This window comes from Dunckerocampus dactyliophorus, chromosome 1, assembly GCF_027744805.1.
Source record: "Dunckerocampus dactyliophorus isolate RoL2022-P2 chromosome 1, RoL_Ddac_1.1, whole genome shotgun sequence".
Lineage (NCBI taxonomy): Eukaryota > Metazoa > Chordata > Actinopteri > Syngnathiformes > Syngnathidae > Dunckerocampus > Dunckerocampus dactyliophorus.
Genome location: NC_072819.1, coordinates 46,482,232 through 46,496,238, shown reverse-complemented (window position 1 = coordinate 46,496,238; position 14,007 = coordinate 46,482,232). Strand labels below are relative to the sequence as shown.

At 41.4% G+C, this 14,007-nt stretch overlaps 1 protein-coding gene across 3 annotated transcripts in view; it reads left to right on the top strand.

Moving 5' to 3' along the window:
- The first annotated feature begins 326 nt into the window (after positions 1-326).
- The window catches only part of mgat5 (alpha-1,6-mannosylglycoprotein 6-beta-N-acetylglucosaminyltransferase), an 82,025-nt gene continuing 68,344 nt past the window's right edge, over positions 327-14,007 (top strand). For 2 of the 3 annotated variants that reach the window (XM_054784013.1, XM_054783840.1), the window contains exons 1-2: positions 327-473; positions 11,287-11,726. In XM_054784013.1, the coding sequence (XP_054639988.1) occupies positions 11,486-11,726 (241 nt within the window). In that variant the 5' untranslated portion in view covers positions 327-473; positions 11,287-11,485. The remainder of the gene's footprint in view (positions 474-11,286; positions 11,727-14,007) is intronic. The other variant, XM_054783925.1, reaches the window with a different exon arrangement.

Below are 14,007 nucleotides of genomic sequence, written 5' to 3'. Positions count from 1 at the left end.
ATCGATCCGCCTACTAGACTGCCCAGTGCAGTTTGGGCGTGTGTGACTATCTAACACAAGGTGGCAGTAAACACAAGGATTTCATTGAAAGGAAGCCCAGTCAGAGACCGTCAGGATTTTTCGGTCGCCATTTTTGCGTATAAATCCGCGTGCGTGTACAATGCATAAATACGAACATTATCTGTGTTCAACAATAAACTATTTAATACAATGTACAAAAAATGTGAATGTATACAATTAGTGTATTGATAATGTGATGTATTGTTGTATGCTTCAGCAGGGTCTGGAAATACGCAGACGGCTCCTAGACTAGCTTTCTGCTGGTGGGCAGAGCAAACAGGGAGGCTCGTGCGCTGTAGCTGGAATAGCATCCAGTCAGCAACGTCTTCTTTCGCGTTTCTTCCTGGATGTTTAGTGTATTTGTCGCCGGTGCTGCGTCGAATTTGACTCCCAGCAGAAAGAGACACAAAAGGGTAAGTTCCTCGTAGGCACGTAGTAGCCGATCCTGAGCGCGTTTGGTTGCGCTTGTTGACTTGTCATTGCAGGGGTTCTTGTTTCGTCGTGGAATGAGTGGTGGTCGACCGAGGCCAACTCAAGCCCCCCAGACGTTGCTGTTGTCGTCCTGTACAGCAGTAGCTTTTGCGCATTTTGGTGAGGGGACACGGAGCCGTAGAGCTAACATTTATACGAGCTCGTTTTCCCTGCGAGTGCGGGTCAGTCATTTGCCGTCGCGGGAAGGGCTCCCATTGTTTTTACACAGCAGGTGTAATAGCTAACGTAGCATGTTAGCAATACAGGTAAATATTTGAACGCTCACCCGCAGCAGCATCATTATCTCAGGTCATGTCTCCGTGCTCATGCCATGGCTCTTTTTTTTTTCGTATCAGATAATAAACAAGTGATACATCGTCCTGCAGTTGGCGATTATGTGTCCTCACTGTCATTTTTACAGACTGAACAGACAGAACTGAAAAAAGTATGGATTTTCTCTCACTTTCAACATTAGTTTGCCATATTGGTTTAAGCCCCGAAGCCCAGCGTATCTTCTCTTGCATTTTGCACATCAAGAAATAACACCCATTGCATTTCATTGGAAAGGAATGTGAATGGCCAGGTGGGGGTTGTGGCTGCCTTGCCAAGACCAGCACCACCTGTACCTGAAATCGTGATATGAACAGGAGGAGAGGCTTGATTGGAAGTAGAGAAAATAGTCAATATGTTGGTTCTTCGCAGCTCCACCTAACTATATCTTTGCAGCATTACCGTAAGTCATCTGGCGATGTCTTGAATGTAATTTTAATAGCTGTGATTTGGAGTTGTTATCACAATGTAACATTTTTGCTTTTTTATGCTCACATACTTGCGTGACAGGTATTGGAAATACATGTTTAGCAACTAGGGCCAGGATTTCAATCAGAGCAACCCTTTGCAGGCTGAAAACTAATGCAGAGAGTAATGACCATCCAGAGGTGAGCCACCACCACCGCTCTTGGTTTTACAAAGTGCTCTTTCAGCTGCATTTTTGCCGAAGCCCTGGGGATTATAAATCCAGTGGTAAAGGAGCTTTGCTTCAGTGGCATGCCTCACTGGCAAGGAATCATTGGGGGGGGTGTATGTGTGAGTGTTAGGGTGAGCTTGGGTGGAAAGCAGCAGGAGCAGGGCAGGTATGGTATGGGAAGGAGGGATTGAAGACGGTGGGCAGAGGACTTGGCTGAGCTGACGGAAGCCATGCAGGGATGTGGAACACATGGCCTTTCTTTGATTAAAGGACTCCTCTTCTCTTTGCTGGTGACCAGCTAAAATGCGGTCACAAATGCAGCAATTTTCTTGTTTTTTTATTATAAGAAATAGTATCAATAGTAGAATAGTATAAAAATAGTAGAATAGTAGAAAAAGTATGACTATATTCTTCAAAATGAATCAATCTTATCATTTGTGGTGTCATCGCTATGGCTTTTAAGTGCAAAGGTGTGACGGAGGTATGGAATGCTTCTTCCCTCCTTCCTTCCTTTTTGGGCATGTTGGAAGGGTGTTCAGAATAACCTGAATAACCTAAACCGTTAATGTATGAGATTACCAGCGGATTGCATTATCTGTGATACACAGTAGCTGTAAACGCATCATTCGTCTTGGAAGAGGTTCTTGCTTGAAGCTCTGTTTTTGTTCATTTGTGCTTTCCCTCTAGCCTTGAACGTTGAATGGGTTACCTTTTTTTTTTTTTGGGTTACCTTTACCTTGAGTGTATTTGCTGAGTCTTTACGTGACCTGTCAAACAGAACAAAACAGAACGAGAACAACCAGAACTGAGTCGAGCACACCCGGGGGCCTCCAGGAACCTGCCAGACTTTGTACGTATCTGTGAACTGTTGCAGCTTTACAACTCAGATAGCTCAACGAACAGTGACTGTGTTGGCAGTAAGGTGAAGGGGCCGTTTCTTTTTGTAAAAGAAAAATGCTGCCATTTTGTTCATACCACATTTTTTGAGGAAAACCACAAACTTTTAAAAACAGCAATTGTATTTTCTGAATGGCGGTAGATCACAACAGAAGATATTTGCGAGTCAGCATTCACGACCTTGGCAATTTGAGGCGGGGCTTTACAATAATTTAAGGGCAGTAGGCCCCAAACTCGCGGCCTGTGGGCCATTTGCGGCCCGCCAAGTCACATTTGGGGCCCGCGACTTTACATGAAAGCTTACTGTAAATGCGGCCTGCGAGATCTAAGTTCAGCCAGTCAGTTTGTTTACATGCAGTCAAATAACCCTATCATAACTGGAATATTAGCAATAACCCGGTTGCACATGGCCGTGTAAACACCAATAACCCTTTTGAAAAGCTATTCCATTTTTTTAAAAACCCAAATATTACCCTTGGGTTACTCCTTTTCCAACCCGAATATTCGGTCATGTATACGCCTAACAGGAGGGTCACTAGACAGAACACTACCTACAATCGTGGTGTTAACACACAAAAAAAAGACAGCACAACATGTACTGTAAGTAAATACAAATAGGACAAGTACTACTATGGGAAATAATAAACAACTCTAAACGTAACTTGAGCAACTTTTTACAAACCGAGTGCCACAATGCACAATGGGTTGAGATAAACTGTATATAAATCAAATTGTCGCGGTATTAAACCCTGTTATGGTTTATTGATACCTTTTAGCTATAGCTGCTATACACTTCAATCACCATTCCTTCTCAGCGAGTCGAGTCACCATTTAACAGGAGGACCTCCTCGTCAGAAGGGCAGAAAATTGGGTGTACGTCACAGAAGAAGAGGATAAACAAGCGGCGCGTAATCGTGAAGTTAAATGGAAAGATACGCCAGCATAGTTAAAATAAAAAGTGTGGACTCGAGACAATGCTGGATAAGGACTTTGCAATATGGAAGTGTCTGGCGAAAATACGACAAGCGGGCATGAACAGCCACTTCGTTCGTGACCATGCTCACGGAGAAAACTGTGCCTAGTAAGAAAAATGTATATCTTTCTATTGAAATGCTAAACATTGTGTTGTTCAGTGAAGAGACGTGGGTTTAATTTACATTCTGCATTGTCTGCTGCTCAATCTTACCGGTCATTCTGTCTCTTTCTGGTGAATATATCACTGCTACACTAAATACTTATTTTTGTTATGCTTCTACTTTATAGCGTTGATCTACTTGTGATGGATGGACGGATGGATGGATGGATGGGTAGATAGATACTTTATTAATCTCCAAGAGAAATTCACATTTCTAGCAGCTCTGCAAAAATGTCATAATAGACACAAAATGTCACAAAATAAAACAACCGAGGCAAGACAAGGGACATAAGAAAATAAAAATAAGACATTGAATAAGCATAAATAAATGCAGAACAAATCAATTATTTGGTGCAATAATACATAATAAATAATAATACGTAATGATAATAACACATAATAAGGTAATAAGTCCTTTGTGTATTTTTATTGCTCCCCCTCTGTTGTGTTTAAAAGCTGCGTGGCGTGGGGGAGGAATGATCTGCTCAGTCTATCGGTGGAACAGGACAGTGATAGTAATCTGCCACTGAAACTGCTCTTCTGATTGCATTAATTAAATGATATGTTCTTATTTCCATGAATTAGTGCTGGGTCGTTCCTAAGCGATCTTCTTTTAGAACCTCATTGAAGTGAACGACGGGTGTCGGGTCCCAAACAGGAGCCGGCTCCGGTCCTCCCACCGTTTTTTCCTGTTCAAGGGTTAGGGTTAGGTTCAGGGGTGACAGACACACACTGTAAACGCACTGTAAATAGTTGGAGTAATACACACATTTAGAGATTGGACCTTTTTGTCTAATTGAGATGCGTCTTTGTCTTCTTTGGTCTTCCCTTGCGTCTTTGCTTGACTTGGTAGCCTTGGTTCCTTTCGCATTTCCAGACAAGTACTAGTACCACTGGTTCGTCTCCTACAGTATAATTTGGTTCACAAATAACAAATTCAGGAGTTGTGTGGTTGGCATGTAAATTAGTTTGTGCTCATGATAATAGCACTTCCTAGATCAGCCTCCTGAAAATTCATGCCCTGACTTGCTGTGCATGTTGACCGTTGCAAGCGTCTACAGAAACTAAAGTAAAACTTTGCTTGAGCCTAACGGAACCTTCTGAATGTGGCCCCTAACAGTGCCTGTCAGTCGGTGGCGTTAGCCATCAATATCTGGTTACTCTGCATTGACCCCAACAAGGTGGAAAGTTGTGGGAGCTGCTGTTCCTCTGGAGAAGCTAATGAATAATTAAGAGGTGGGGCGTATATGACCAAGTCTATTAAGATGCAAAGTCACACTGGTCTCCATGGAAGCAGGGGTCTGGTATCAATTGCACGTCTCCTTTGGTCACCAAGAGGCAAGCTAGAGCTTCTTGGATGTCAATGCTGATTTTAGTTAGAGGTGTCTTTTTAAACAGTATGTAGTTTAGATTTTTTGTTGTGTTTCTGGCTGCAAACTGACTCTTCCCGAGTGTTAGACTCCAAGTCACAATAACAGTACCCTATTTTAAGCGCGCCAATTCCTGACAGGTTTCTGAAAGCCAAAATGTTGTGAATTCACCTGAGAGTAAGACATCAGCCTCTGTGACAGTCTATTTATGTTGAGGAGAAAAATAGATACAACTTCATAGTTGATCCATAATTGATGCCAGAACCTGCATCAAGAGCACTTTAAGCTACTCGGTCTTGTTCCGCAACACACTTAACGCATGCTATTTTAGTTCACTAGAGCTAGTTCAGTCTTTTAGGCTTGAGGTAAACCTGATTGGCCTGCCTCACCTACAGTGCGAAGCCCAGCTAACGCTGGCCATACACTACAGTCGTCCCAGGTTAATTAATCGCGGTTAATTGCTTCCGCTAAGTAGGATTCAATATTAATAAATTGAATATTTTAATAGAGCATAGAAAACTTGTATGTCACAGGTTTTTCACATTGCTAGAGCCCTGTAGACATGAAATAACACCCCCAATAGTCACCTTTACACTCCCATTACTTAATAACCACAGTCACCAAGCAAATCATTGGTAACACACTTTTGTGTAATGGATTGAGATGCTCATATACAGGCCCGTCTGAAGTTTACTAATGAACACCTGAATGATCTAAATGATACAGATACTGTAAAACCTGGGATGTGATGTGGTCAGTTACCATTTCAACTCTACTCCAACTAGACACCATCCATGCTGTCAAATATGGAGGTGGAAACATTGTGCTTTTGGATTCTGCCAATGGTAGAATCTTTATAGCCTTTTATTGAAAGTTTTTCTCTTTTTTTGTTTCTATTCTGTCTCTCTCTTTAAAGACCTACCATTGACAATATGGACTACTTATTGTATGTCTTTGTAACAGGGTAAACCTCCCAAATCAGCAGGGTATCAAATTATTTCCCCCACTGTAGACGCCTGTGCCACTCTGTTTGAGTTTTCAGCACAGATCAAGGCACACACAATGGAAATGAACTAACCTTTACCTCGTTCAGCCATCTGGCCAATCCTGACAATTGCATGTGAGAGAACAATCTGATTAGAACTTGACTGGAAGGATATAAAAGCCTGATTATTTTGACAATGATGCGCAATTGTTATTTAAATCCCTGTGACGTTACCGTGAACCAGTTCTATTTGCATGCACGGGAGGATAAAACCCCAGTTCCGGGGTGGCTGCGGCAGGCCAAAACGTACACCAACCATTGCAAGCGCTCATGGCGTGAATTTCAGGCCTAATGGGAAGTACAGCTCTTTGCTGTGATTGTGTGTTTCCTCCTTGCCTGGAATGATTGAGTTGATTTGTTCTTTATGCTCCCTGAAGCTCCAGTGTTTGTGCACAATTCCACTTTAGCCAGCAATTGCCGCCTGTTAGTCTTTGTGTTATCTTAAGTTCATAGCATCTCTGTTATGCACCTAGTAGCTGGCTGTCAACATGCACATTTCCCCCAAGCCACCAGACGGATAAATTAGAACAGTGAATTAGAAAACAAGACAACAAAATATGACAACGACCAAGGAAGAACTTAACTTTGCCTCTTTGAACATGTTTGATTCAGAGGTGGTCGAGCGATATTACTTCCTCCCTCCTACCCTCCTACCCATTGTAAAGATGTATCAAGGGAACTCAGACAAAATTCTAATTCTATACATGAAGAATGACTGCATGAGTACACACACACTGTGAACTCAAGATCCGAGCTGTGACTGATGTGAGAAAGGTGGCCAGTCGATGCTCAAGTTCACCAAAGCCTTGAATATTTCCTCTTGTTCAGGGATACAGATTTGCTGCAAGTGCTTTGTTTTACTACTAGTGACCAGGAGATTGTGTGTGCCCACTTTTCTCTCAGTGGTGACATCAGGACATAATCTGATCTGTATTTTTTTTGGCTTGCGATAAAGTCATTGGACGTTTGACAGCCCGGTCTCATAACCTTCATCTTTGTGACCTGTTCTCAAATGCAATTTCATACTTCAATGTACGGAACTAACAACCTTAACAAAAGTTCTTTTAGGTGTAAACGGCCTCTAAAGTCTTAGATGATGGCCAGTCGTTGCTCAGAAGTGGTGGTTGTACATCTCACAGTGCGACCGGAAGAATGATGAAAGATAGAACCATCTTGTGACCAAAGACATGCTGTGACAGTGTGCCGCAAATTTAGATTTTGAATTTATCAGAGGAAATTCTGGGGTGGGTGGATCACTTCTGTCTCTCAAGATAATCAGGCACAGCCTGTGATCAGTAGATTTATTAATTAAAGAATGCAGATGTGTAATTGGCAATAGTCTTGAAAACAAAGTCTGGACAGAAGATTCAGCACGCTGAGCGGTGTTGCACCGTGGGGTAAAAAAAAAATCAGAAGGCTCTTGTGCTTGTCGGCAGGCACCCAACCAGCAAGTGCTCACAGCACTCATCCCATAGCGTCCCAAGCGGGAGACATCAGATGGTATCAACATTGCAGATTGCAGAGCACCACTGCCAAGAGCTTTTCTCATGAATCCATTGAATTGCAGCGTTTATTCCATACAAATAGGCTTGTTTCACCCATACATTATAAAGCTAATTACTGTAGCGTCAAATAACAAAAGATGCAGAAATGAACCTTTAGTCCAGGCGTGTCCAAAATGTGGCCCACTGCACATTCTAAAATTATAATTTAACAAGAAAACAACAAAAAAAACAGCAGCAAAAATGAAAAAGCAGCAGTAATTTTACAAGCATAAAGCAAAAAAAATTATGAGGAAAAAGTGGTCTCCTGTGGGGGCCCAAAGTCAGGACTAAACACGGTGAGGCTGTGTTTCAGTTTTATGCTGCCAAAATCTGGAACAGTCTTCCAGAAGATGTGAGACAATCTTCAACTTTGGCAATGTTCAAATCCAGGCTGAAAACACTTCTATTCATTTGTGCATATGACAACTAAAAGTATTTTATCTGTAGTTTTCACTTTTAATTCTTTTTTTTTTACTTTTATGTTTTGTAGAATGATCTTATGGAATTTTATGTGACGATTTCAGAAAGATTTTCTGTGTTGCGGAATGATTTTATGAAGTGATTTTAGCCTTCTTTTCTGTAAAGCACTTTGAATTACCTTGTGTACGAATTGCCCTTGCCTCCTTTTCATTTTTCAGTCTGTGGCCCTCGGTGGAAAAAAAGTAAATGGTTGGGCAGTGTTTTTTTGCTTGAGTGGTGGGGGGCCTCCTTCCCATAGAATGGTAGGGAGACAGTTGTGATCACGTGCATAGACATGGCCAGAAGCTAAAGAAGTCATGTCATTGGATGTAGTGCCAGAGACGGGGACATCTGGGCATCCCTACCTAAACTGTGGACCCAGAAAAGTGGGGAAAAAAGGGATGGCTAAAATAACCACTGCTCATTTTCGTTTGTGGCAAATTGTCAACATTGTCCTGTAATGTTAGCACCAAGGCTGTTACAATACATGATTGCAATGTACCACAAACTACCAGATTGCTACTTTCAATTTAAAATGAATATATTGTAGCGAGGCCCTTCCCACACCTCGTCTCCTCCTGTGCAGCTACAGAGTTGAGCTAAAACATCTTCATCTTGTGGTCCAACTGTGTGCTGGTGAATGTTGCTCAGAGGCATTTATTTATCTCTGTATAGCTAGCACTGAGAGTCCCTATTAGGCGGCTTAAACTATTTACCACCCTCATAATTACTGCGGGCCATCTTATTTGGCATCGTGTGCAAAAATTTTTCACTTCGGCCAAATGCGTTGCCAGTGACTCAGTTGGGTTCAATTAATATTAAATAAAGTAGGCATGAGGCAGGATGCCTGCATATGACAAATCATTGTTTACATCCATTTTATGTTTTTCTCCCCGTGTTAACCTTTTCCCTCAAGGGAACCCAGGGATTTTTTGGTCCTTCCTCATTTTTTGATGAAAATCCGAATTTCAAATTTGTTCATCAGTCAACGAGACACTGGGGGAAAATTTACAACCCTTTGAGGGTATTAGACAAAAAAAGCAGCTATAAACACGTAGATATTTTTGTTGTCGTTAGGGAGTGTTAAAAGACACGCATAGAACACACATTTTATGTGTTTTTTTTCATATTTAATGTTAGGGTAATGGATTTTTTTTTATAAATATCAGGCTTAAACACAGACACGTTTAGTAATGAAATTGATTTTGAGGCATTGTCAATGTTTTTTGCAGCATCAGATTCTTAATTTACTACCCTCAGGTCCTTAAATGTCCCATTATAATCACAATTTGTAAGCACACAGCCATTAGACAATATCCATCCATCCATTTTCAATGCTGCTTTTCCTGACTACAGTCACAGGGGTATGCTGGAGCCTATCCCAGCTGACTTTGTGTGAGAACTGAACTTTGCGTCGATGGTTGTTTTCCTCTTTGGCCCGGAGGACATGACGTCCGCAATTTCCAAAAACAATTTGAAATGTGGACTCGTCAGACCACAGACCACTTTTCCACTTTGCACCAGTCCATCTTAGATGAGCTCGGGCCTAGAGAAGCCGGCGGCGTTTTTTGGGTGTTGTTGATAAATGGCTTTGGCTTTGCATATAGTAGAGTTTTAACTTGCACTTGCATATGTAGTGAAGAACTTATTTACTATTTTGATTTTACTTTTGTTTTATTTACTATTTACTGACAGTGGTTTTAAGGTAGTGTTCCTGAGCCCATGTGGTGATATCCTTTACACATTGATGTCGGTTTTTAAGGCAGTGTCGCTTGAGGAATCGAAGATAACATTTCGGCCTTGCCGCTTAAGTGCAGTGATTTCTCCAGATTCTCGGAACCTTTGAAGAATAGCAAAGAATGAGCTAATATTTGCTAAAAATAACAAACATTAAATATTTTGTTTTTCTAGTGTATTCAATTGAATGTAGGTTGAAAATTAATTTGCAAATCATTGCATTCTCTTTTCATTTACAATTTACACATCGTCACAAATTCGTTTGAATTAGGTTTTGTATAATGTTTTTTCAAGTAACTTAAAAACTGTTGGGAGAATTGATATTGGTCGATTATTGGAGACATTAGTTGATCATCTGACTTAAAAACTGGGGTAATCTAAGCTGTTTTGCAAATAATAGGAATTATAGTTTTACATGCAGAGAAGAATTTGAAATGCATGTAAATACATGTAAATGATGACTGAAAGGAATAAATGAACATTTAAGGTTACTTTTACCTTTGCTGAAGACGTGATTCTTGACGTAACTGAAAATAGGAAGGTGGTGGTGATTGATCTCGCTACCACATTGTGTCTTTGGGAACAGTCACGTCTTCAATGAAGGTAAGAGTAACCTTTAATGTCATGTATTCCGTTGATTCATCATTTATATGCATTTAGAATTGTTTTATGCATGTAAAACTATAAAAACGTGTTTTGTGCTCAAATTTTTTTTAAGAGTCAACCGCTGATGACGACATAGGCGGGCGACGTCTTGTTCCGGTTGCCATTTTCTTGAGGTAGCTAATAGGATGCTAACAAGGAAAATACATGAAGAACACAGCTGGACTCATGCAATGTATTAACAACAAGACGAGACACGTGCCTTATTATTTGCAAACCAAGGCAGAATTGTAAGATAACTTTTCGAAAACTGAAAAAACTAACCGGGTTGGATTCTCACTGAGGTTCAGCTGTAATTGCCTCCTGCACCAGCCACTCCTAGCAGGTGCTGTGCGGAATGCGACTGTGCGAACCTCACATCTGACAGTTTGCACCCAGCCGATTTCTTTTTCGTTGCTGTAACAAATGAGTAAATGTTTTACTTTTGAGTGACCTGTAAACACACCTTCATACATTCCATGTATCCTCATCATCAGCATCAGCCATAAAGATAAGATTGTTCTGCTGAAATGATGACGTGTCAACATATTAAAAAAAAGAGTAACTTATTAAAGTCAGACTTAATGAATGAATTTAATGAACCTGCTTTTGCAGGTTATATAATATGAAATATAGCTGTGAAGAAAATGATACAATAATAGAGATATTACCGACTTCCATTTACTATTTGCAATGGTAATGGTTTAATTTATTTGAACATGCATACCAGTTACATTGGAATACATCACATATTACAATTCACAATTCCGCAGGTCCAAAAAGAGTAGGAAGAAGCAAAGCTTATTTAATCTTACCTCAATTGCAATACATTTGTTCACTTCCTGTATTCCAAATGCACTCTCCTTTGACCATCAGGTCAGATCGGATGCCGACTGCTGTATTGTGCAACTAATTATCCGACCGACTTGGCACATCCAATGTCTTTTTCTTTTCTACAGTAGAATGCAGCAAGTTGAGATTGAGATGCTGCTTGATGATCAACATGGGCGGTGAGGATCACCTCCCAACAACAAACATCGCAGCCCCACAAATGGACAACAATGCCTAACCTCCCCTCCTGATCCTCGCCTGGGCCCCTGGAACCATCCCAGAGTTTAATCACAGCCCCAGTGTCCTCCAACTGGCTGTCTTGTGAGCATGGCTACCCCTTTCCTGTGGAAGCTGTCATCCCAGAAGCTGGGATTCTTCCTGGTCAGCTTTGGGTTCATCTGGGGAATGATGCTGCTACACTTCACCATACAGCAGCGGGCCAGCCATGAGAACAGCGCTATGCTCCGGCAGCAGATCCTGGACCTCAGCAAGCGCTACATCAAAGCACTGGCTGAGGAGAACCAAAGTGTCATGGATGGACCCTATGTTGGCACCATGACAGCTTATGGTGAGTAAACTGCTTTCTCTGTTCACCTAAAATCACAAACAATTGTGTAAACGTTTGACTTGTCTTTTGACACTCATGAGAACGTCATCAGTATAAGGAAGTAGGAGCAAAATATGTTGTTTTATGCTTTTATGCCGCTACATTCTTCATTTACACCATTAATTTGAGCTGAATGGTTGTCCAGACCATCAGTAAGCACTGCACTATATTGTATTCTGTATATTCAATAAAACATCTTGTCAATATGCTGCCCATGTCACATAACAAGATCCATTCATGGAAAGTTGACGTTTTCATTGCTTTTCTGTTATTTGCTAGAAAAAACAGCAATGGTCTCTTCAGATGAAACTAATATAGGATTTCTTTAAAGACCCGTTCCATTCTGTGTAATCACATGTGAGGGTCAGTTGTGGTTTGTATCTCCATTGGAACATCTCTGTGTGGAGTTCGCATGTTCTCCCCGTGCATGCGTCGGTTCCCTCCGGGTGCTCCGGCTTCCTCCCATAGTCCGAAAATATGCATGCTTGGGTAATTGGAGACTCAAAATTGTCCATAGGTATGAATGTGAGTGTGAATGGTTGTCTGTCTTTGTGTGCCCTGCGAAGCAAAGCAAAGCAGGGAAAGGCGGGCTAGGTTCGAATGTTGGCGCGCTCTAGGCAGCTAGAGAATCTGCTGCATACAGTCTCTGTACATCCCCTCCACCTGAGACCTGTCCCAAGGCAAAGTGAAACCATTTTTTTCCTTTGCAACAAATCAGACATGACATGGATTTTTCCTTTTCCCAGACTGAAGATGATCTGTTCAGCTGGGTGTGACGAAGTCACCTGACACTGATACCCCATTTTTCCCTGGGCCGTTCAGCTGCAATTGTGGGACTCCTTTGAACTGGGATGCTTGTATGGTCGTTCTGCTTTAGAGAATTAATATCACAATTCAAGAGGATTCTGCTACAGGCCGTAAAGGGGGCTGGGCAAGGTATAAGCCTTTACTGCTGCACTAATCCTTGTTGCGCTTGGAAAGGTTATCTCTTCTTTGTTCTGTTGTGTGGTTGAGATATGGAGGGCACTGTAGGTGGGTTGGCCTTACAGATATGACAATGAATGTCTTGGTCCTATGTCCCCTTTCAGCCCCTTCTATTCAGTGCTTAAGGAAAATATCCCTCCTTGTAATCTTGAATGACAATACCATTTAAAGCCTTTACTCATAGCTCCATAATACATTTTGCAACTGTGTCACCAAAACAACAAATATTATGATAAACAGAAATGTGCTCTCAGGTTTGCTATTAGTCCGCTGATCACCTGGCAGTATATTTCACAGCACTGAGTAAACAATACCTTTGAGTGTATTGTTAAAGTCAAACATGAGACTCTGTTGTGTAAAACCTCAGCGTTTGCATAAACACCAACAAAGTCTGAAATATGAGGCAGAGAGAAGAAAGGCACAGAGGCACGACTGTCTTCAGCAGCAATTATTAGAGCAGTTATTGAGACCTACTGTACAACATCGTGCTGCACTCATCCATCCCTTTTGTCATACGAAACTGTATTATGACAACTTTTCAGATTTCTTGATGGAGCACACCGCAGACTATGAGACTATTATTTTTAGTTGTTTTGTTTATTTTAATATATTAACGTTGGAAAAAGTCTGCAAGTCCAGATTCTCGCTCACTACTGAGCTTGGGCTAAGGCAACCAAGTCTAAGAGGTGAACATAGGAGTATTCTTTGCATAAAGGACGTAATTGGAGAACACCATGTTTGGGTTTCCTTAGATGACATAATTACAGTTTGTCCATCGCACACAAGTGGCACATTTTCCCTGGCCGTGTTGCATTTGACATGCCAGTTTTGATCGCATCACAGAAATTGGCAAAGGCGCCACGAGCACTGGCATACAGACCAGATTCATATGAGTGACAAGAATCTTCAGGGAATCGGTTTGACTTGGATGAAGTCTGTGCAGAGCAGCACTGTACAGTCAGTCTGGGAAGGAATAAAATGGCATGTTTTACTGCAGAGGCTTGATTAGGAAAAAGTGACAACATAACACTTTTCACTGGCTGAATAAGGCAGAGGTGTATGTGTAAACAATCGTAATGGTTAGTTGCTTTTGGAATACCTCTTCACTCTACATTTTCTATTTTAAAGGTTATTTTCTTTTGGTCAGCACTCCTGAAAGAATGAAGGGGGCGGAAAAAAGCAAATTAAACTGCAAGGTCATTCTCAAACACAAGAGCGTTTGGGTATACATTTAAATGAGCCCGAGCCAGCCTGCCTG